The sequence below is a fragment of the Hypanus sabinus genome, chromosome 16 (assembly GCF_030144855.1).
Source record: "Hypanus sabinus isolate sHypSab1 chromosome 16, sHypSab1.hap1, whole genome shotgun sequence".
NCBI lineage: Eukaryota > Metazoa > Chordata > Chondrichthyes > Myliobatiformes > Dasyatidae > Hypanus > Hypanus sabinus.
In genome coordinates, this window is record NC_082721.1 from 74,462,960 (window position 1) to 74,486,174 (window position 23,215).

Genomic DNA, 23,215 nt, shown 5'->3' on the forward strand with positions numbered 1-23,215 from the left:
GGCAATAAGGAGAAGGGAGGACTGGAAATTTAAATGTCTGTGAGAGAGTGAGGCCATGGTTATTATACTGATTAGTCCTAGTGGTCATTTGGAGAATGATAACACCTATAATATTGTTATCAATATTGTGAAATTCACGGCTATAATCGGGCGATGTTGTCCAGTTTACATTGAGGGAGAAGGAAAATCATCAAGACAACTTGGCTCATTTGTGAGAAACGGTGGGAATTGCCCCTTTGATGGAAATAGAAATGAAATACAGTAATTTATACAATTTGACATTCAATTGAATTGACTTTCTGGTTGGAAGGTTGGAGTTGTTTCTCAAATCAATGCAACATGAAAAATAAGTTGGCTGTTTCACTTTGTAGAACATACAGTGTTTCACACACTTCCAAAATGAGTTCTATGGGATTCAGGTGAAGCTAGCGAGATGTAGCTAACAATTGCCACAGTGCTGGGAAGCAGATAGTGATGGCTGAAATCCGATTCCCTCACCGGAAGCCTCTGGCACGTCGGGATCCCTAATAGTCTGTGTTGGAACCTCTGTTGTTCACTATTTGCATAAACAATTCATTTCATATGGAAGCCAAAGCTGATTCACATTGGTCAGCTCATGGTACAAATGCTTTCAATACCAATGCCTAAAGTACAGCTATCTGCATTCCCTTTGCACACTTGAGACTTCTAAATTCAAAATGCAATGCTGGCAGCTCAGTAAGAGGAAGTGCATTAAAGAATTTTGCTTCCCTTTTATCTCACAAGTTGTTCAAAGCCAAGAAATGTGACAACTGAAAGCATGGAGTTGGAGAATACTTATGAAAATGCTAAAGAACTTGTTGAATGCCGAAGTGGAAGAGCGGGTGACAACGGAGAATCTTTGAAGCCAGGTAAATGCCAATGTCGCCTATTTCACGTGTTACTTCTAAATTACTGAGAAACAATTTTGCAACTTCAGATTGATTAACAGAAGTAAAAAGGACATTCGACAGTGCATGTTGTCAGTAGAACCCCTCAAAAGGCTGAGCTGATTTGAATGGTAGAAGGGAAATGAAACATGATTTTGCTTCAGAGGCAAGTGTTACTAACATAACCTGAAATGGGGATGAATAGCCCTGAGAAGTCAAGCGTTCTTCTCTTATGACCAATGATATGTGGAGAGATTGAGGTAAAACTGTCTAATGCAAAATTGAGTGAAGTGACATATTGAAGTGTGAAAGATATGAGAGGGCAGAATTCCATTTATTCATGTATAAGTCTAGTCTGAGAGAATGCAGTTACTATCCAATATTTCCAGTATATGTATCCGCTTCCCGGGGAGCCTTATCATCTTCTGCAACATTCCGAATCAGAAGATGAATTGGAGAGTAGCAAAGCATACTCCTTTGAATTAAATACAGAGAAGGTGAAACAGTAAATCCAAGGATTACCGACTGAAAGCTTTACTTGTAGAAAGATTATAGAAATGATGATGTTTCAGTAACAGAACTTAAAAAGAATTAGACCAATCTGTCCATCAAATATGCTTCACCATTCAAAAATAGTTGATTTATTTTCCCCCTCAATGCCATTCTCCTGTTAGCTTAGACACCCTAACTGTTCAAGAACCCATCAACCCCATTTTAAATAAACGCAAGGATTGCCTTCTACAGCCGTCTGTTGCAATTACTTCCACAGGTGGACCATTTCTAGGTAAAGAAATCTTTCCTCCTCTTTGTCCCAAAGTGATCCTTAGCTTTTTGGTTTGTGTCCTCTGGTCTTAGACTCTCCCATTGTTGAATAGATGCTGTTCTGGAAATATGCAGAACATGCACCTGTTCTGTTCCCTGTGGAATTTTATGTCAAACATACAAAGGGGAACAAATTTTATAGTGTGAAGTTAGCTGTTGGATGGTCAGATATTGTCTCTTCCTGTATCCAGATCAAGAAAGATTTGGATTCTACATCTTTCTCTCAGTGATGATTTTCACTTGAATTTTGCAGAGTGCCGTGTCCAGCCAATGGAGCTGGCCCAAAGAAACCTCTCTCTCAGAGTGATCTATGTCCTCCTGGGTGTCAGCATCTTGCTGTCCGTTGTGGCTATCATCACTGCAGTTATGCTGAGTAAGTTGTGCAATGATGCAATATTTTTTTTTTACATTAGCTCCACAATACAAATTATCAAAACTCTGTAAATGCATGTAATATCTAGGAGATATGAACAAAGTTGTTACTATTGCTGTATTAGTTAGTAAGGCATAGTGACGTTGTTATAAATCGAGGATGCTGTGTAAAGGGAAACCTTGAATTAAGTTCCATACATCAATCAGATACTTATTTTGTGAAAGATCATTTTTTTTCCCATCTTTTGACACGTTTATTTGCGGGTTGTTAGCGGAAGACGACTTATGTAATGTTATTCAGGTTCCAGTAGTTAAAGGCTCAATTGATTGAAATAATGTAGAAGAACTGGGTTTGTTGAAGCAGAAAATCGTGAGAATATTCATAACTTGCAAGATCACATTCATGGTCCCTAGTCCTCCCCCATGCTGTTTTCCATAGTGTGGAGTTAGAGTATGTCAAAAACCTAGTGTACTTAAGAAACCCCTATAAATAGAGGAAATATTGCCTGAAAAGAAGGAAGTGGTCTGACAGTATGCCAGAAGTTGCATAGCTGGAGGCCCCACACTGGCAATGTAGAAAAAGTTCAAAAGCATTGTGAACTCAGGATAGGTGAGTGCTGATACATAGCCCCCACATCCTGCATCTCTCCTTCTCTCTAATCGTCTGCCTGTCTATCTATCTTCATTACTGTGCAAACTCTAGGCACTCATGATACTTTATCAAAATTTTGTTTTTGATTTTATTATTCTGTGCTGTAGTTTCAGAAGAAAAGGGTAAATTTTAGAACTTCAGACATCCATTTTCCATAAACAATTGAAAGCTACAGAGGCTTTTTTTAGTATTTCGTTAAAGTAAGTAACATAATGCTTACGGCTCCAGATTTCAAATCAAAACTTGATTACTTTGTCGGTATCTAGTACAATGCATGACTGAAGAAAGATAATAAACATGTGCTAACAGTCAAGTACATGACGCGTTGCATAATGTAAACTGATTAACAGAAACCGGTGTAGATGGAATCAAACCGGGAGAAGTACAACCAAATGAAAAGAAAAAGTATGTGGCAGATGTGAAAGTTTAACCTTCAAATAGTCATACCATTGCGACAAGACAAAAAAGTGGTCATCCTGCATCAGCAAATTATCTTGCAAGCATAATTTTTGTGCAGAGAGAAATTCAAGGTGTATTGTCCAGTTTCTGCTGAAGAAGGGCAAAGAAACAGATAATGATCAGGACCAGAAAAGCCATCGTCAGCCAAGTGGTAAAGCAAAAATATGTTCAATAGCATGAGTTCTGGATTAGGCATGGTTGCTGGCAGAGGAATGAATATTATCACGTTTGTCAATGACTTTCGGTGGATACTACCAATAGGGCTAAAACAGTATAAAATCCCGTGATCATAAGAACTAGCTGACGTATCCTGTACTAATGGACAGGATTGGCTTGAAATCACAAATGATTTATACGCAATTGTAATAAAGACAGAGAAAGTGGGTTTTCAGACATTGCAGAATTCGACATTGAATCTGAAAGGCTATAGTTGCTAGTAGATGAGAAAAAGGACGTTCTGTTCCTCTTGTTTGTTTGAGGCCTTGTGAGGACAGTAATGCAGGCCGGCGACAGATAAGTGAGAATAGAAGTGATAGCAGTGCATAGTAAGAAACCCTGGATGCTTCTGCGCAAAGAATATCACTGCTCCGCAAAGTAGACATTTAACAGATAGTTTTCCTGCAGAAGGGAGGCTACGATGTGAACTCAAAATGCAGTAGGCTATGTTGCAAGATGTCCGATTGAATCAATGATGATCGTGGTAGGACTGCCTGGATTGCTGAATTGTTAGAAGGGAATAGGTGAGAGTGCATGCATTGTTCATTCTGTGGTAATATTTTCAAAATGGTGTTAAAAAAGAGGGAGTGATTTATGGAGCAATACGAGTGACTAGGCAGACAAAAAAAAAATAACACTCACGTCAAAAGGCCACTAGGGAAGAATATGTGACTGGTGGAATCTTGTTCAAAGTGGCACATATTGTGATGTCTGATCTGTTAAAACTAGAAGCTCTGGTGCTGGAAGAATTACTTTTGCAAGAGAAAACAATATAAAGGACAAATATGGAATTAAATGAATTATATTCAAGTTGCCTATCACAGACAGACAGACATACTTTCTTGATCCCAAGGGAAATTGGGTTTCGTTACAGTCACACCAACCAAGAATAGTGAAAAAATATAGCAATATAAAATCATAAATAATTAAATAATAATAGGTTAATCATGCCAAATGGAAGTAAGTCCAGGACCAGCCTATTGGGTCAGGGTGTCTGACACACCGAGGGAGGAGTTGTAAAGTTTGATGGCCACAGGTAGAAATGACTTCCTATGCCGCTCAGTGTTACATCTCCGTGGAATGAATCTCTGGCTGAATGTACTCCTGTGCCTAACCAGTACATTATGGAGTGGATGGGAGTCATTGTCCAAGATGGCATGCAACAGTAGAATTAAACCAGAATAAACCTTTGGAACTCTGTTTCAGTAGATGGAGAGCCATGCCTTTTAGCTTTCCAGCCTTGCTACATTGGCATATATGACAATATAGCAACATATAAGATATTTGGATAGGCAGAATATATAGACTGTAGGACACAGGAAACAGGGTGACAGTCAGGATGGTTGTAGATGGTTCATATTCTGTTTCAATGATGGTGACCAGTGGTCTTTGGCAGAGATTTGTTCCTGGACCTCTCCTCAAAGTTGTGCAATTTGACAGTTTTGTTAAGAAGGCTTATAGTGTGATCCCCTTCATCTAACATGGGACTGAGTTCAAGATCAGTGAGGTTGTGTTAAAGCTATACAAGACTTTAGTTTGACTCTACCTGGAGTACTGTGTTCAGTTCCTGTCACCTCACTACAGGAAGGATGCGGATACTAAAGAGAAAGTGCAGAGGAGATTTACAAGGATGTTTTTTTGGATTCGAGAGCATGTCTTATGACAATATTTTGAGTCAACTTGGCCATTTCTCCTTCGAGCAACAGATGTGATAGAGGTGTATAAGATGATAAAAAGCTGTATACATGTTGATATCTAGAGGCTTTTTTTCCAGGGCTGAAATAGCAAATGCGAAGGGGCACAGTTTTAAGGTGCTTGCATATAGGTAGAAGGTGGAAGTCAGAGGTAAGCTTTTCACATAGTGTGCTGTGTACGGGGAAAAGGACTGCCATCAACGGTGGTTGCAGCAGTTACAATAGGGTTTTTTTGAAGAAACACTTAGAGAGGTACATGGAGGTCAGAAAAATAAAGGTCTATGTGGTAGGGAAATTCGAGGCAGTTCCTAGAGTAGGGTACATGATCGGCATAACATTATAGACTGAAGGCCTGTAATGTTCTGTAGATTTCTATGTTCTATGTTCAATGTTCTAAAATGTATTCATGAAGGTTTCCTATCTCAAAAGAATAAGCACACAGTGTGCAAGGTTTGAGGGGATTAAGAGTAATATTGGGAGACAGATATTTCACAAGGTTGATGTGTGATAGCAAGATCACATGGTAGGTGGGAATGGCAACAAATTGGTGATGTTCTTCTTTAGCAAAATGAAGGCGTGGTCATGATGCTCACCACTGCTTGATGTCAGATTTGTGATGTAGGGATTAATTAACCCACCAGTCAGAACTACATCAAATCATGGATAATATTTTTAAAAAGCAGAAGAGCAAGATGTCATACCTAGATCAGTGACCAAGTAGTAGAAAGTAGAAATCGTCATGGGAAGCAAGAGAGAGAAATTATGTGGATTGCGCAGCGTTGGCGTGTTGTGTAACTTCCAGTGTTGAAGACGGATGATAATATACGTAGTAACATAGGGATCAGAGGATGTGGAGCAAAGAAGGCAGAATAAATGTCATAGAGTTTCAGAGAAGTACAGAGCTAATAAACACCTTTCAGCCCATCTAGGCCAGTCCTTCTTCTGCATTATTGTTCCTTCTCAAATATACAATAACTCAAAATGTTCATGTTGATCCACGATAATATTTGTAGTCTAAGGCTTTGAAGTTGCATTACACAAAATATTAAAAAAACAATTCACTTCATTTCTTAACAAAGTCAACTGTCTGTGACTGCATACATGATGAGGGCATACTTAGTGCACTCACAGTGCACAGCATTGAAGAGAATGAGAGCCATGCTACTGCAGGAATATTTCCCATTGTGAGAAGGCTGTAATTTCATAAAGAATAGTGGATGTTGGATCTATTCCGGGAAGAAAATTCTGTCATTCAGAGCGCAAATCAAAGTATCTTTGTTCAGCACGTAGGTGCTTCCAACTTTGTACTAAAAACTCAAAGCTAAAAATATCTCTGTGCTCTTTTCTAAAATTCCGATTGTTTCCCAGTAGTATGTGAGTAAGTCGGAGTAGATATGACTTCCCTCTTTCTATTTCACCCAGTTTAAAGGAAAGAATTGTTTCCAGTTTATAATACTGAATGCAAAAGCAGTGCTCACCAAATGTAGCGAGCACCGTATTGATGTTTTCTGCATTGCAAACAAGAAGTCCTGTCCAATATAAGGTGATGGCTTCTGCGTTAATTCTAGAAACAAAATTAATCACCCCAAATTGATCGTATCGATTTCTGTTATACCACAAATTATCATAACACTGGCCACCCCAATCACATGAGTGAACTTAGTTTGCGAAATAATTGACGACAGGAAATATAATCAAAATTGGTAGCCTCTAAGCAGCTCTTCCACTTTGCCATTCCCTGGAACTTGCAACATTTGATGTCAATCAAATTCATTTTTCTGGAAGCTTCATATCACAAAAGAATCAGAACTCATAGAGAGCAAGATGTAGCGGATTAAAGGTGATATCGGGAGACAGTCGCTTCTCGAAGTTGATGCATGCTAATAAGCTCACACAGTAGGTGGGAATGTCAACAAATTGGTGACGATGTTCTTAAGGACATAGGGGACTCAATAGTCAGGGGCTCACACAGGCATTTCTGTGGAGGTGACCGGGAGTCCCGGATGGTAATTTGCCTCCCTGGTGCCAGGATTCGGGACGTTTCTGATCGCGTCCAAGATATCCTGAAGTGGGAGGGTGAAGAGCCAGAGGTCATGGTACATGTAGGTACCAATGACATAGGAAGGAAAGGGGAAGAGGTCCTGAAACGAGAGTATAGGGAGTTAGGAAGGCAGTTAAGAAGAAGGACCGCAAAGGTAGTAATCTCGGGATTACTGCCTGTGCCACGCGACAGTGAGAGTAGGAATAGAATTAGGTGGAGGATGAATGCGTGGCTGTGGGATTGGAGCAGGGGGCAGGGATTCAAGTTTCTGGATCATTGGGACCTCTTCTGGGGCAGGAGTGACCTGTTCAAGAAGGACGGGTTACACTTGAATCGTGGGGGGGACCAATATCCTAGCAGGGAGGTTTGCTAGGGCTACAGGGCGGACTTTAAACTAGTAAGATGGGGGGGCGGGAGACTATTTGAGGAGACTATGGGAGAGGAGATTAGTTCACCAGTGGAGCAAGTAAATAGACAGTGTGAGGGAGGAAAAGCAGGTGATGGAGAAGGGATGCGCTCAGCCCGAAGATGTAGGGGAGAAGAAAGAAAAGGATAATAAATTTGAATGCATTGTTAGGGATGGAAAGAGAGGAGGAGATGGAGAGTATCTTAAATGTATCTATTTAATGCTGGGAGCATTGTAAGAAAGGTGGATGAGCTTAAAGCGTGGATTGATACCTGGAATTATGATGTTGTAGCTATTCGTGAAACATGGTTGCAGGAAGGGTGTGATTGGCAACTAAATATTCCTAGATTTAGTAGCTTCAGGTGTGATAGAGTAGGAGGGGCCAGAGGAGGAGGTGTTGCATTGCTTGTCCGAGAAAATCTTACGGCGGTGCTTTGGAAGGATAGATTAGAGAGCTCCTCTAGGGAGACCATTTGGGTGGAATTGAAGAATGGGAAAGGTGCAGTAACACTGATAGGAGTGTATTATAGGCCACCTAATGGGGCGCGTGAGTTGGAAGAGCAAATGTGTAAGGAGATAGCAGATATTTGTAGTAAACACAAGGTGGTGATTGTGGGAGATTTTAATTTTCCACACGTAGACTGGGAAGCTCATTCTGTAAAAGGGCTGGATGGTTTAGAGTTTGTGAAATGTGTGCAGGATAGTTTTTTGCAACAATACATAGAAGTACTGACTAGAGATGGGGCAGTGTTGGATCTCCTGTTAGGGAATGCGATAGGTCAGCTGACAGATCTATGTGTTGGGGAGCACTTCGGGTCCAGTGATCACAATAGCATTAGCTTCAATATAATTATGGAGAAGGACAGGACTGGACCTAGAGTTGATATTTTTGATTGGAGAAAGGCTAACTTTGAGGGGATGCGAAGGGATTTATAGAGAGTGGATTGGGTCAAGTTGTTTTATGGGAAGGATGTAATAGAGAAATGGAGGTCATTTAAGGGTGAAATTATGAGGGTACAGAATCTTTATGTTGCTGCTAGGGTGAAAGGAAAGGTTAAAGGTTTGAGAGCACCATGGTTTTCAAGGGATATTAGAAATTTGGTTCAGAAAAAGAGGGATGTCTACAATAGATATAGGCAGCATGGAGTAAAGGAATTGCTCGAGGAATATAAAGAATGTAAAAGGAATCTTAAGAAAGAGATTAGAAAAGCTAAAAGAAGATACGAGGTTGGTTTGGCAAATAAGGTGAAAGTAAATCCGAAAGGTTTCTACAGTTATATTAAAAGCAAGAGGATAGTGAGGGATAAAATTGGCCCCTTAGAGAATCAGAGTGGTCAGCTACGTGTGGAACCGAAGGAGATGGGAGAGATTTTGAATGATTTCTTCTCTTCGGTATTCACTAAGGAGAAGGATATTGAATTGTCTAAGGTGTGGGAAACAAGTAAGGAAGTTATGGAACCTATGACAATTAAAGAGGTGGAGGTACTGGCGCTTTTAGGAAATTTAAAAGTGGATAAATCTCCGGGTCCTGACAGGATATTCCCAGGACCTTGAGGGAAGTTTGTGTAGAAATAGCAGGAGCTCTGATGGAGATCTTTAATATGTCATTAGAAACGGGGATTGTGCCGGAGGATTGGCATATTGCTCATGTGGTTCCATTGTTTAAAAAGGGTTCTAGAAGGAAGCCTAGCAATTATAGACCTGTCAGTTTGACATCAGTGGTGGGTAAATTAATGGAAAGTATTCTTAGAGATAGTATTTATAATTATCTGGATAGACGGGATCTGATTAGAAGTAGCCAGCATGGATTTGTGCGTGGAAGGTCATGTTTGACAAACCTTATTGAATTTTTTGAAGAAGTTACGAGGAATGTTGACAAGGGTAAGGCAGTGGATGTAGTCTATAGGGACTTCAGCAAAGCCTTTGACAAAGTTCCACATGGAAGGTTAGTTAAGAAGGTTCAGTCGTTAGGTATTAATGCTGGAGTAATAAAATGGATTCAACAGTGGCTAGATGGGAGATGCCAGAGAGTAGTGGTGGATAATTGTTTATCGGGATGGAGGCTGGTGACTAGCGGGGTGCCTCAGGGATCTGTTTTGGGCCCAATGTTGTTTGTAATATACATAAATGATCTGGATGATGGAGTGGTAAGTTGGATTAGTAAATATGCCGATGATACTAAGGTAGGAGGTGTTGTGGATAATGAGGTGGATTTTCAAAGCTTGCAGGGAGATTTATGCCGGTTAGATGAATGGGCTGAACGTTGGCAGATGGAGTTTAATGCTGAGAAGTGTGAGGTTCTACATTTTGGCAGGAATAATCCAAATAGAACATACAGAGTAAATGGTAGGGCATTGAGGAATGCAGAGGAACAGAGAGATCTAGGAATAACTGTGCATAGTTCCTTGAAAGTGGAGTCTCATGTAGATAGGGTGGTGAAGAGGGCTTTTGGAACACTGGCCTTTATAAATCAAAGCATTGAGTACAGAAGTTGGGATGTAATGCTAAAGTTGTACAAGGCATTGGTAAGGCCAAATTTGGAATATTGTGTGGAGTTCTGGTCACCGAATTATAGGAAAGATATCAATAAATTAGAGAGAGTGCAGAGACGATTTACTAGGATGTTACCTGGGTTTCAGCAATTAAGTTACAGAGAAAGGTTGAATAAGTTAGGTCTCTATTCATTGGAGCGTAGAAGGTTGAGGGGGGATTTGATCGAGGTATTTAAAATTTTGAGAGGGATAGATAGAGTTGACGTGAACAGGCTGTTTCCATTGAGAGTAGGGGAGATTCAAACTAGAGGACATGATTTGAGAGTTAGGGGGCAGAAGTTTAAGGGAAACACGAGGGGGTATTTCTTTACTCAAAGAGTGATAGCTGTGTGGAATGAGCTTCCTGTAGAAGTAGTAGAGGCCAGTTCAGTTGTGTCATTTAAGGTAAAATTGGATAGGTATATGGACAGGAAAGGAGTGGATGGTTATGGGCTGAGTGCGGGTAGGTGGGACTAGGTGAGATTAAGGGTTCGGCACGGACTAGGAGGGCCAAGATGGCCTGTTTCCGTGCTGTGATTGTTATATGGTTTATATGGTTATATGGAATAATGATGACGTCATGATGCAGACTGCTGCGTAATGCCTGAGGTTAGATGTAGGAATTGAATCAAACACTTGCAGGGCTTCCTCAATCTTTGCCATCTGCGGGATAGCAAACTCTTGATCCACAAAGCAAGGTCTCCTTGCCTCATTACTTTTTGAGTCCCCTTGCATGGGAAACTTTATCAAATGTCGTACAGAAATCCGTATAGACTTCCTCCACTGCTCCACCTTCATCAATATGTTTTGTTATATTCTCAAAGAATTTAATCAGGTTGGATAGGCATGATCTGCACTTGACCAAACCATGCTGACTATGCCTTATCAGATTGTATCCTTACAAATGCTCATAAATACTGCTTCTCAGGACCTTCTCCAACAACTCACTGGTCTATAATTTCCTGTGTCATCTCTACACCATTTCTTGATCGAGGGAACAACATTGGCAACATTCCAGTCCTCTGGTATTTCTCCTGTCCCTATTGATAATGTAAAGATCATCGGCAGAGACTCAGTGATCTCCTCTTGTGCTCCCACAGTAGCCTGGTGTATGTCTTGTCTGGTCCTCATGATTTATCTAACTTAATAGCTTTCAGATGCTCCAGCACATCCACTTTCTTAATGCCGAGTCAGTGAAGAGGTTCAGTCCGCTGTAAGACATACACAAAATTGCAAAGGTCCTTCTCACTGGTCAATACTGAAGCAAAATATTAATTAAGTACCTCTGCTATCTCCTCTGCCTCTAGGTGCATGTTTCCCCACATTTAGTTCTCTTTAGTCCTAATCTCACATGAGTCACTTGTTTGCTCTTCACATACTTGTAGAATGTCCTGGGGTTTTCCTTAATCCTGCTTGCCAAGGCCTTGTCCTGGCTGCTTCAGGCTCTCCTCATTCCATTCCAGAGCTCCTCCCTGGCAAACTGGAGATTTTCTGGTACTCTAACAGTACCTAGTTTTTGAAATTTTTCATAAACTTTTCTTCTTAATTAGATTCTGTACACCTTTTGTATGCCATGGTTCTTTTAACGGAGTCCTGCTTCAATGAAAGTTTTGCCACATTTCTACGGTGCATTTCCCTGAGAACATCTGCTCCTATTTTTTTTTTTCCTAAGTTCCTGCTCTTACCCCAATGCAATGCTTTCCCAAATTCTCTGCTCCTATCCTTCTTCAGTGCTATGGTAAAGGAAATAGAGTTGTGATCACTACATCAAAAATGCTTTCCCACCTAGAGAAATGGTACCTGACCAAGTTCGTTTCCCAAGACCAGATCAAGCACACCTTATCATCTGTTTGGTCAGGAAATATCCCTGCACATACAACAAATTCCACCTCACCTCAACCCATTGCTCTGAGGTGATGCCAGTCAGTATTATGAAAGTTAAAATTTCCCAGGCAAACAACCCTATTATTATTGCACCTTTCCAGAATTTGCCTCCCTATTTGTTCCTTGATGTCTCTGCTACTCTTGGGAGTCTTAAAAACACCAAATAGATTATTTGTCCCTTTACTGTTTTTGACTTCCACCCACAATAACTCAATAGACAATCACTCCATGACTTCCTCCTTTACGGTAGCCGTGATGCTATCCCTGATTATTAATGGCCCACCTTTTTTGCCTGCTGGAGTGTTGACATGTAGTAATACCTCTGGCTGCTCAGCACCCCTACAGGTATAGTCTGCAACTGCTCAGAGATATCCTGGATCCTAACACCTGGGAGACTATCCTGGAGTCTCTTTTGTGGCTGCAGAATCTCCTATCTGTCCATGTAACTGTTGAGTTCCCTGTGACTTTTGTTCCACCTGATCTCACCCTCCCATTCTGAGGCTCAGAGATGACCACAGGGCTATTAGTCTGCTCTGCCCAGACAGGGCATCCCACTCAATACTATCCAGAAGGGTATACCTTGCTGATGGGAATGGCCAGAACAGAACATACCACTGACTTCATTCTCCCTGCACCTCTCTTGTTGTTTACTCATCTATTCCATTGTTGGTAGAATCTCAGGTGGTGACAAGAGGGCATACAAGATTCAGATATGCCAACAAGTGGAATAGTGCAGAGGCAACAACCTGGCACAGCATCAGTAAGACTAAATAGCTGATTGTGGGCTTCAGGAAAGGCAAGACAGCGTCTATTCGGTGTTTGAAGAGATTTGGCATCTCAACAAATACTCTCAAAAACTTTTATAGTGCTACCACGGAGAGCATTCTGATGGGGTGCATCACTGTCTGGTGTGCAGGAGCTACTGCACAGGACTGAAAGAATTTGCAGAAGTTTGAAAAGCTAGTCAGCTCCATCTTGGGTACTAGCCTACAAAGTACCCAGGACATCTTTAGGAAGCGTTGTCTCAAAAAGGCAGCATCCGTTATTAAAGACCTCTAGCACCCAGAGGATGCCCTTTTCTCAATGTTGCCATCGGGGGGAGATACAGAAGCCTGAAAGCACACGCTGCCATCCGATTCCAAAATGGACATTGAAGCTTTGGACATTACCTCACTTTTTTAATATACAGTATTTCTGTTTTTGCACGTTTTTTAAAAAAATCTATTCATTATGCATAGTTGATTTACTTGTTTATTTATATATTTTATTTTTTATTACTATTTTCTCTATGCTAGATTATGTATTGTTTTGAAATGCTGCTGCTGTTAAGTTAACAAATTTCATGTCCCATGCCTGTGATAATAAACCTGATTCTGATTCTGAATTCTGCACTCCATGTGTAACCACCTGCTCAACAATCATATCTATGAATTTCTCTGCCTTCTGGATGATCCTAAGTTCATCCATCGCCATCTACAGCACATTAATGCAGCCCTTCATGAGATGGACTTGGCTGAACATCCCACAGGTGTAGTCATCCAGGAGACCTTGAATTCCCACATCTTACAGAAGGAGCATCCTCTGTCATATCTGTCATCCCGCCTGCACTGTACAATGGGTTACAAAAACTAAGTTTTCTGACCTGTTTCAATCCCTAAGCCTCTTGAGTCATAGACTGACACTCCTACTCTCAGTGTTGTCCTACTACCAAGATTGGCTACCCCACATGTCTGTTCTGTACTTTTACTGAATTCTCGGTACTGTGTACCTGCCGCCGATTGGGCCTCCGGAAAGTCGGAACGCCTGCAAAGCCGTTGACATCAAATTTCCAATTGATATCCAATATCACAAATCCCAGGGAATAGCAAATGTGCTGTTTAGAGCCTAGCATGTTTTTTTTTCCTGCAGTCAACAGTTTTGCAAAGTGAGGTAACTCAGGTGATTGGGGTGATTGTAGCTATGATAATTCATGGTATAACAGAATTTAGTATGATTAATGTGAGTGATTAATTTTGTTTCCAGAATGGGAGCATAAGCCATTGACTTCCTTTAGTAATGCAGAAAACTTCTTCGGAGACTCTTCGCACACTTTCAGTTGGTGGGCACTGCAATTGCATTTAGTGTTATAAACTTCAAATACTTCCTGTCTTCAAGGTTGGCAGAGGTTCATCAAGTGAAACAAATTAGTCAATTTATCAGCAAATATAACCAAGGTTTGCTCTAGGGCAGTGGCCTTGTCAGGGGAAGTGCCTTGTGGAAAAGTGCAAATCTTTGGCTCAAGAGTCCTCGGTGAGGAGGCTGAGAGAGGAGACTATGTCACAGCAGGAAAGGGTGTAAGTGGTGAAGAAATGACAGGTAAACTGATTCAGTGTGATGCTTGCATGATGTGGAAGGTCAGCGACACTGATGGTGCTTCTGGCTGCTACAACTGTGGAGAGTGTGTCCAGGTTCAACTCCTGAAGGACTGTGTTGGGGCACAGGAAAATCAACTGGATGACGTCAGGTTCATCTGGGAAAATAAGAGCTTTCTGGACAGGACCTACAGCAAGACCATTACACCAAAGATACCAGAAGAGAGAAGGGGGGTGATGATGAGGAAGGGATGGATGCTTGGAGTACAGGAGAACCTGGGGGATGTACCTCTTGAAAACAGGTTCACACTCTTTGAAGCAGTCGGGACAGAAGACACAGCCAGTCTGAGAGGCGGACAGGTCTGTGAGTCAAAAATTGGCACTGAAGCAAAGCAGAGGAGACAGAGGGCAGACAGACCTGTGGTAGTAGGGGACTCCATAGTGAGAGGTACAGAAAGGTGTTTCTGTGGCAACAGGTGGGATCTAAGGATGGTGTGTTTCCTCCCTGGTGCCAGGATCCAGGACGTCATGGACATCCTCAAGAGTGAAGATGAACAGCCAGAAGTGGTAGGGCATGTTGGCACAAATGACATTGGGAAAAAGAGGAAAGGTATTCTGCAGCGTACCTTCAGAAAACCCATAAGAAGGCTGAAAAGCAGGACCTCCAGGGTGGTTATCTCCAGTTTGCTTCGAGTTCCTCGTGCTGGTAAGGGCAGGAACAGGAAGATAGGGGATCCGAATGTGTGGCTGAGCAGCTGGTGCTCAACCACTTCTGGCTGTTCTGGCTGGGATTTAGATTCTTAGCAGACACAAGGAAATCTGCAGATGGTGGAAATTCAAGCAACACACACAAAATGCTGGTGGAACACAGCAGACCGAGCAGCATCTATAGGAAGAAGCACTATCGACGTTTCGGGCTGAGACCCTTCGTCTCCAAATTTGAGGAAGGACATTCTTGCTATTGAGAAAGTGCAGCATAAGTTCACGAGGTTAATTTCCAGGATGGCGGGACTGCCATATGTTGAAAGATTGGAGAAAATTGGGCTTGTATACACTGGAATATAGAAGGATGACAGGGGATCTGATTGAAGCATATAAGATTATTAAGGGATTGGACATGCTAGAGGCAGGAAACATGTTCCCGATTTTGGGCGAGATCAGAACCAGAGGCCACAGTTTAAGAATAAGTGTTCCGCCATTTAAAACGGAGTTGAGGAAAAAATGATGTCTTGTTTACATCGGAAACACTGATCGGATAAATTTGGGTTTAATTAATTTATTTTTTGTGGTGTAATATATAATTGATGTAAAACATTATATTGCACTAATCTTAACCAGACATTTATTGTATTTGTCATACTATCAAGACATAGTCTTGATCAATTTGTTTCTTTAATTTTAATATTCAAGCCACTTTCCCATTTTTGTCTTGACTTATGGACTCCTTGTTTAATTGCCTGTTTTTGAATCAAGTTATACATACAAGAGATAATCTTTCCTTTTTGAATTAAAGTTTCTATTTTATTAGATTTCGGCAATAACATTGTTTGACCTAATTTTTCTCTTAAATAAGCTCTTATTTGGAAGTAACAAAAAAGAGTATTGTTTGATACTTTATATTTATTCTTTAATTGATCAAATTACATTAATATACCTCCTTCAAAACAATCTCCTATATATCTAATCCCTTTTTGAAACCAATTATATAAAAGTTGATTATCCATTGTAAAAGGAATAAGTCTATTTTGAATTAAAGATCTCTTTGCTAATAAAGATTTCTTTGTCTCATCATCAACATTTATCTTATTCCATAAGTCAATCAAATGTTTTAATATAGGAGATTCTTTCTTTTCCCTTATCCATTTAGATTCCCATTTATATATAAAATCTACTGGTGTATTTTCTCCTATTTTATGTAGTTCTATTCTAATCCATGCCGGTTTATCCTTCTCAAAAAAAAAGATGCAATATATTTAAGTTGGTTTGCTTTATAATAATTCTTAAAATTTGGAAATTGTAACCCTCCTAGATCAAATTTCCATGTCAATTTTTCCAGCGATATTCTTGACATCTTACCTTTCCAAAGAAACGATCTGTGGAATGCTCTGCCTCAGAAGGCAATGGAGGACAATTCTCTGGATGCTTTCAAGAAAGAGTAAGATAGAGATCTTAAAGATAGCGGAGTCAAGGGATTTGGGGAGAAGGCAGGAATACAGTATTGATTGAGGATGATCTGCCATGATCACAGTGAATGGCAGTGCCGGCTCTAAGGGCCGAATGACCTACTCCTTCAGCTATAAACCAAGGAAAACAGAATGAGGGAAGTAAAATGTACTTCCTCTTTCTCACATCCTACTGCTGAACGAAAATTAACTTTAGACTGCAAGAATGGAGCCCAGAGATATTTTAAGTTCTAGTTTCTTGGAACTTTGTTGCAAATGTTTATGAGCTGGCCAAAGTTAATTTGTTGTCCACTCTGCATGACATAATTTTCCTTCTTAGAATGGATTCAACATCCACCATTCTCTATGAAAATACCACTTTCTAAAGGTGTTAAATATTCCGACAGCAGCTGAGCTCTCATTCTATTCACTAATGTGTATTGCGAATACATTCAGTATGCCCCCATTCTGGATGGAGATCTGTAAATAATCTGTCTAATTTGCATCAAAATGCAGGAGATTGTTTTTATTATTTTGTGTACTGCAGCTTCAAAGTTTTGACAGACTTCAAACATAAAAGTAAATCTGCATAAACATGTTGATTTATTGTATGTCTGAGAAAGAAGAATAACGCTGGAAGTCAGCAGTTCAATCCAGACAATGCCCATCGGAAAAGCACCAACCAATTGAAACCTAATTACGATATACACGTCATAGCATCTGCAACACATATCTGAGTATTGGATAAGTGGATTTAATGCCCCTCCCATTCCAAAAATTCAAGATAGTGAGTTCCAGGTCAAGCCACATCATCACAATGTTATCCTAATCTCCTAATATCCTAATCCTACAAACTGCATTAAACTCACTAACTAGGTTTTGGTAAAATCGATCTGATTTGCTCTTCTGAGATTCCTCATGAATTTCAGCACTCGAAAAACTTTCCTCTGTTTCCTCTACACAAAAAACCATCTCTAATCCTCAAAGAGATCATTTTGCAGGCCTGCAATAGACAAGTGAACCCTCTCTAAACTATTTTTCTTTCTCACATGTTGCATGCTAAATTAGTGACCTGAGATATACACCAATCCAAAGCAACGGCAGCCTATTGCTCTCAATCTAGGACAATCTTCATACCCTTATATTCTTCACTCATCTAATAAGGACAGAATTTTTGGGTGTGAAGAAGAGAAATGACATTCATATTTGTACATATTTCCCTTGTCTTCAAGAAGTGCTTATGGTACTATCTGGGGGAAAAAATTTATTGTCCTTGAATAAACTGTGATGCACAATAAAGAAACTGGTCAACCATTATGTTCTTCTGGAAGATATGTTATTATCCAAATTTATATGCAAAGGATGAATATGCAGGGCTTTAGCAACCCCAACAAACTGTAAGAGCATGTGGATGACTATGTGATTTTTTTTCTAACATTGTAATTCTAAATCATCGGACAGTCTTTGCAATGCAGACCCATCATGCCTTTGGTTTTGGCAGATTAGTCTTCATAAATAAGAGTTTTGAGTAAATAAAATTGGATGTTACGTTGAACTTGTATAAGACATGGCTGAGGCTTAAGTTTGAGTGTTTTGTCCAGTTTGGTCACTTAACCTACAGAAAAATATATAAATACATTTCAAAAAGGAAAGAGAACATTAACAAAGAATTTCCTTTTTCTGCTGGACTTGAGTTGTATGGAAAAATGATCAGGTTAGGAACCATAGTTCTTGTAATGGAGAGGATTGTAAAAAGTACACAATATCATGAAAAGTACAGATATGATAAATATGAGCAGATTTTTTCCACTGTGGTCGGGTGGGGGTACAACTAGATGTAATGGGTTAACCATGAAAGGTGAAAAGTTTAAAGGGGGAGAAGGGGAAAATTCTTCACTCAGAGCACCATAAGACCCTAAGACATTTGGGTAGAATTAGGCTATTCAGCCCATTCAATCTGCCCAAACCATTCCATCATAGCAGATAACGGATCCCATTTATTCCTATACACCTGCCTTCTTACCATATCTTTTGATATTCTGACCATTCATGAAATGAGCAAATTCCATCTTAAATATAAGTATGGACTAGGCTTCCTCTGCAGTTTGTGGCAGAGCATTCCACAGACTTACTACTCTCGGGCTAAAAGATTTAATCCTTACCTCTGTTTTAAAGCGTTGTTTCTCAATTTTGATGCTGTACCCTTTAGTTCTGGATACCACCATCAGAGCAAACATACTGACTACATCCACCCTGTAAAGTCCTTCCAATATTTGGTAGGTTTCAATGAGATGCCCCCTCATTCTTCTAAATTCCAGTGAGTGCAGGCCTGTAGGTCCTCACCAAAGACCACCATCCACTACTAGGCTGCAGAGATTGCTATCATCGGAAATTTTAACTTTCCTAGTGTTGACTTGCATCACCTCGGAGCAAGGGGCTTAGGTGAGGTGAAGATGATTAGGTATGTTCAGGAAGGGTTCCTGACACAGTATATAAAAAGCCAACTGGAGGGAAAGCTGTGCTTGATTTGGTATTGGGAAATGAACCTGCTCAGGTATCATATCTCTGGGTGGGAGAGAATTTTTGAGGTAGTTATCAACTCACTATTTCCTTTACCATGGCACTGGAGATGGATAGGAGCAGACAATGAGGGAAAGCATTTCATTGGAGTACACAGAGTACCTTAATAACTTTGAAAATCTCCAGCACATCCCATTTCTTAATGTCTGTACACTCAAGTGGTTCAGTCCGCTGTAAGCCATCCATACAATTGCCAAGGTACTTTTAACTGGTGAATACTGAAGCAAATAATTAATTAACTAACTCTGCTACCTCTTCCACCTCCACAAACATGTCTCCTCTATTCCACCTGTTTAGTCCCATTCCCAGACAGCTTATCCTCTTGCTCTTTACATACTTGCAGAATATCTTGAGGTTATTTTTAATCCTCCTTGCCAAGACCTTCTCCTAGCCCCTTCTACTTCTCCTATTTTTATCTTGAGCTCCTTCCTGACATCTGTGAAATTTTCTGGAACTCCAGCATTACCAAGTTTCTTGAAACTTTTCATAAGCTTTTTTTCTTATCTAGATTTTATATATCCTCTCCACATCATGGTTCTGTTATACTAAGAGCCTTTTCCTCCCTCAATGGAACATACTACTGCCAAATGCTATGCAAATGATCCCTGAACATTTGCCACATTTCAGCCGTTCATGTCCCTGAGAACATCTGCTCCCAATTAATGCTCCTAAGTTCCTGCCTAACAGCATCATATCTTCCCCTACTCTAATGAAGTGATTTCTCTAATTTTCTGCTCCTATCCCCCTCCAGCGCTATGGTAAAGGAACTGTAATTGTGATCACTACCTCAAAAATTCTATCCCACCGAGAAATGTGATACCTGTTCAGGTTCATTTCCCAATACCAGATCAAGTACAGCTTCTCTTACAGCTGTTTATTTTTTTTTACATATTGCACCAGGAAACCTTCAATAAACCAACTCAACCTCAGTTGTTGTTGCTGATGGGAATGGCCACATTTGGACCCTACACTGTCTTCTTTCTGCTTTTGCTCCGCTCGGTGTTCATTCATCTACTCCCAGAACTGTGTACTCTGGGTGTAACCACCTGCTCAACAATCATATGTATGAATTGTTCTGTCTTCTGGATGATCCTAAGTTCATCCATTTCCAGCTCCAGCAACTTAATGTGACCCTTAATGAGCTGGACTTGGCTGCACATCTTACAGGTGTAGTCATCAGGGAGACTATCAGATTCTATGAACTCCCACATCCTACAGGTGGAACATTCTGCTGCCACATCTGTCATCCTGCCATCATTGTACAATTTGTAATCAAGACCAAATTTTCTTGCCTGTTTCCGTAGTTCAAGGCTCTTCTGCTCAAAGCCTTTTGCATCAAATCCTGACACTCTCACTTTTATCTTGACCAAGTCCAAACAATGGCCTCCCCGCTTCTCCCATCTGTAGCATCTTCGCAGTGCTCCAGCCATTGATTGGGCTGCTGGAATGTCTGAATGACATCAAATTTTCAATTGACATACAATGTTGCAAATCCTAGGGAATAGCAAAGTGGATGTTTTGTTTATAGGCTAGTGATATTAATAGTCTTCCCTGTAGTCAGCGATTTTGCAAATTCAGATAACTCAGTGATTACAGTGGTCGGAGCTATGATAATCCATGTTATAACATAATATGATGCGATTAATGTGGATAATTAATTTTATATCTCGAATGGGCACGGAAGCTAATGCCTTATATTGGATAGGACTTCCTTCTCATAATGCAGAAAGCGTCTTTACCAACTGTACGCCACTTCATTTGCTAGGCCCTGCTATTTCATTTAGTGTTATCAACTTGAAATAATTATTGTCTTTAAACTGAGTGAAACTGAAAGCTAAAATCAACATCCTTTTACTGGAAAAGAAACTTAACATTAGTCTGAGAGAGAAGAACTTAGAAATATTAAGTTTCTGTTTCTTAGAACAGCATTGGAAGTGTCTCCAAGCTGACCAAGATTAATTTGCTGTGCGCTTTGCATGAGACAATTTCCCTTCCTAGAATGTATCAAACATCCATCATTCTTTATGAAAATACTGCCTCCTAACGATGTGAAATATTCCAACAGCAGCCAAACTCTAATTTTATTTAATGTTGTGTCCTGTGAGGACATTGTATATGCTGTCATGCTGTATGGAGTGCAGTAACAAATCAGTTTGATTTGCTTCAAAATGCAGGGAATTGTTTTTATTATTTTGTGTACTGCAGGTTCAAGGCTTTTACAGACTTCTCATATAAAAATGAATCAGCATGAACATGTGGATTTATTGTACGTCTGAGAAAGAAGAATAGTACAGGAGGAGTTCAGCAGGCCAATCCAGGTGACTCCATCGGAACACACTCACCAATTCAATCCTAATTACAAGATACAAACTGTACCACTTGCCCAGCATATTAGAATATTGCATAAGTAGTTCAAAGATGCTGCGATTCCAAAAGATTCAGATGGTGAGTTCCAGGTTAAACCTCAGCATCACAATGTTATCATGTTCTCCCATCTCCACCCCCCCCCCCCCCCCACTAACTGCATTAAACTCTCCGACTCAGTTTGATAAAATAGTAACACACACAAAATGCTGGTGGAACACAGCAGGGCAGGCAATATCTATAGGGAGAAGCGCTGTCAATGTTTCGGGCCAAGACCCTTCAGTCCTGATGAAAGGTCTCAGCCCGAAACATTGACAGCACTTCTCCCTATAGATGCTGCCTGGCCTGCTGTGTTCCATCAGCATTTTGTGTGTGTTGTTTGAATTTGCAGCATCTGCAGATTTCCTCGTGTTTGCTTGATAGAATAGTTCCAATTTGATCTTCTGAGACTCCTTTTGAAATTCAACACACCAATCGATATTCATTTTTACATATGTTGCATGCTAAATTACTGATTTGATATATTCATAATTCCAAAGCAATGGCAACTTAATGCTCTAAACCTAGGGACAACTTCATGCTCATATATACTTTACCCATATAATAAGGCCAAAAGGTTTGGGCATGATCAAGACAAATGACAATTATATTTGTATATGCTGCAAGTGTCTTCAAGGAGTGCTTCTGGTATTATCTTGGTTAACAAAAATAGTTATTGTTCTTGAATAGCCTGTGATGCACAATAAAGAAACAGTTCAACCATTATGTTCATCAACAAGATATTTTATTATACATACTTACATGCAAAGGATGAATATGTGAGGCCTCAGCAACCCTAATAAGCTATGTAAGAGTATGTGGATCAAACTGTGATTTTTTTTCTAACAACATAGTTCTAAATGATCAGTCTTTGCAATGCCTACAGTTTTAGTAAATTAGTCTTTAAAAAAAAGTAATGAGTACAGAATATTAGATGTTATGTTGAACTTGAATGAGACATGGCTGTGGCCTAATTTGGAATATTGTGAGCGGTTTTGGTCACTTACATATTGAAAATATATAAATAATTTTGAGAGAGAAAAGAGAAAATTAACAAAGAATTTCTGGTTTCTGCAGGACCTGAGTTGTATGGAAAAATTGAAAGGGTTAGCTACTTTATTTCTTTTAATGTATAAGATTGAGGTGAGATTTGCAAAAAGTACACAAATCATGTGAGTTATAGATATGGTAAATATAAGCACGCTTTTTCCACTGTGGTTGGCTGGGACGACAACCAGATGTCATTGGTTAAGAGTTAAAGGTAAAAAGTTTAAAGGGAGAATAAGGGGACATATCTTTACTTTGAGCATCATAAGACCATAAGACATATGAACAGAAGAAGACCGTTCAGTCCATCTATTCTGCTCCACCATCCCATCGTGGCTGATCCTGGATCGCACTGACTCCCAGACACCTGTCTTCTTGCCATAATCCTCTGATGTCCTGACAGATCTGGGAATGAGCAAATTCCACCTTAAATATGCGCACGGACTCGGCCTTCACTGCAGTCTGTGGCAGAGTGTTTCACTGATTTTCTAATTTCTCGTGGAAAGAATATGTTCCTATCTTTGTTCTAAATGGTCGCTCCTCAATTTCGAGGCCATTCCCTCTAGTTCCGGATGCCACCATCATATGAAACACACTCTCCATATCTACCATATGTAGTCTTTTCAACATTCGGTAGCTTTCAATGAGATCACCACCACTGTCTTTTAAATTCTAGGGAATACAGGC

At 40.1% G+C, this 23,215-nt stretch overlaps 1 protein-coding gene across 4 annotated transcripts in view; it reads left to right on the forward strand.

The window, feature by feature from the left end:
- Window positions 1–741: 741 nt before the first annotated feature.
- Window positions 742–23,215, forward strand: part of LOC132406450 (hepatic lectin-like) — an 86,890-nt gene continuing 64,416 nt past the window's right edge. For all 4 annotated transcript variants that reach the window (XM_059992141.1, XM_059992143.1, XM_059992142.1 and 1 more), the window contains exons 1-2: window positions 742–890; window positions 1,984–2,103. In XM_059992141.1, the coding sequence (XP_059848124.1) occupies window positions 800–890; window positions 1,984–2,103 (211 nt within the window). In that variant the 5' untranslated portion in view covers window positions 742–799. The remainder of the gene's footprint in view (window positions 891–1,983; window positions 2,104–23,215) is intronic.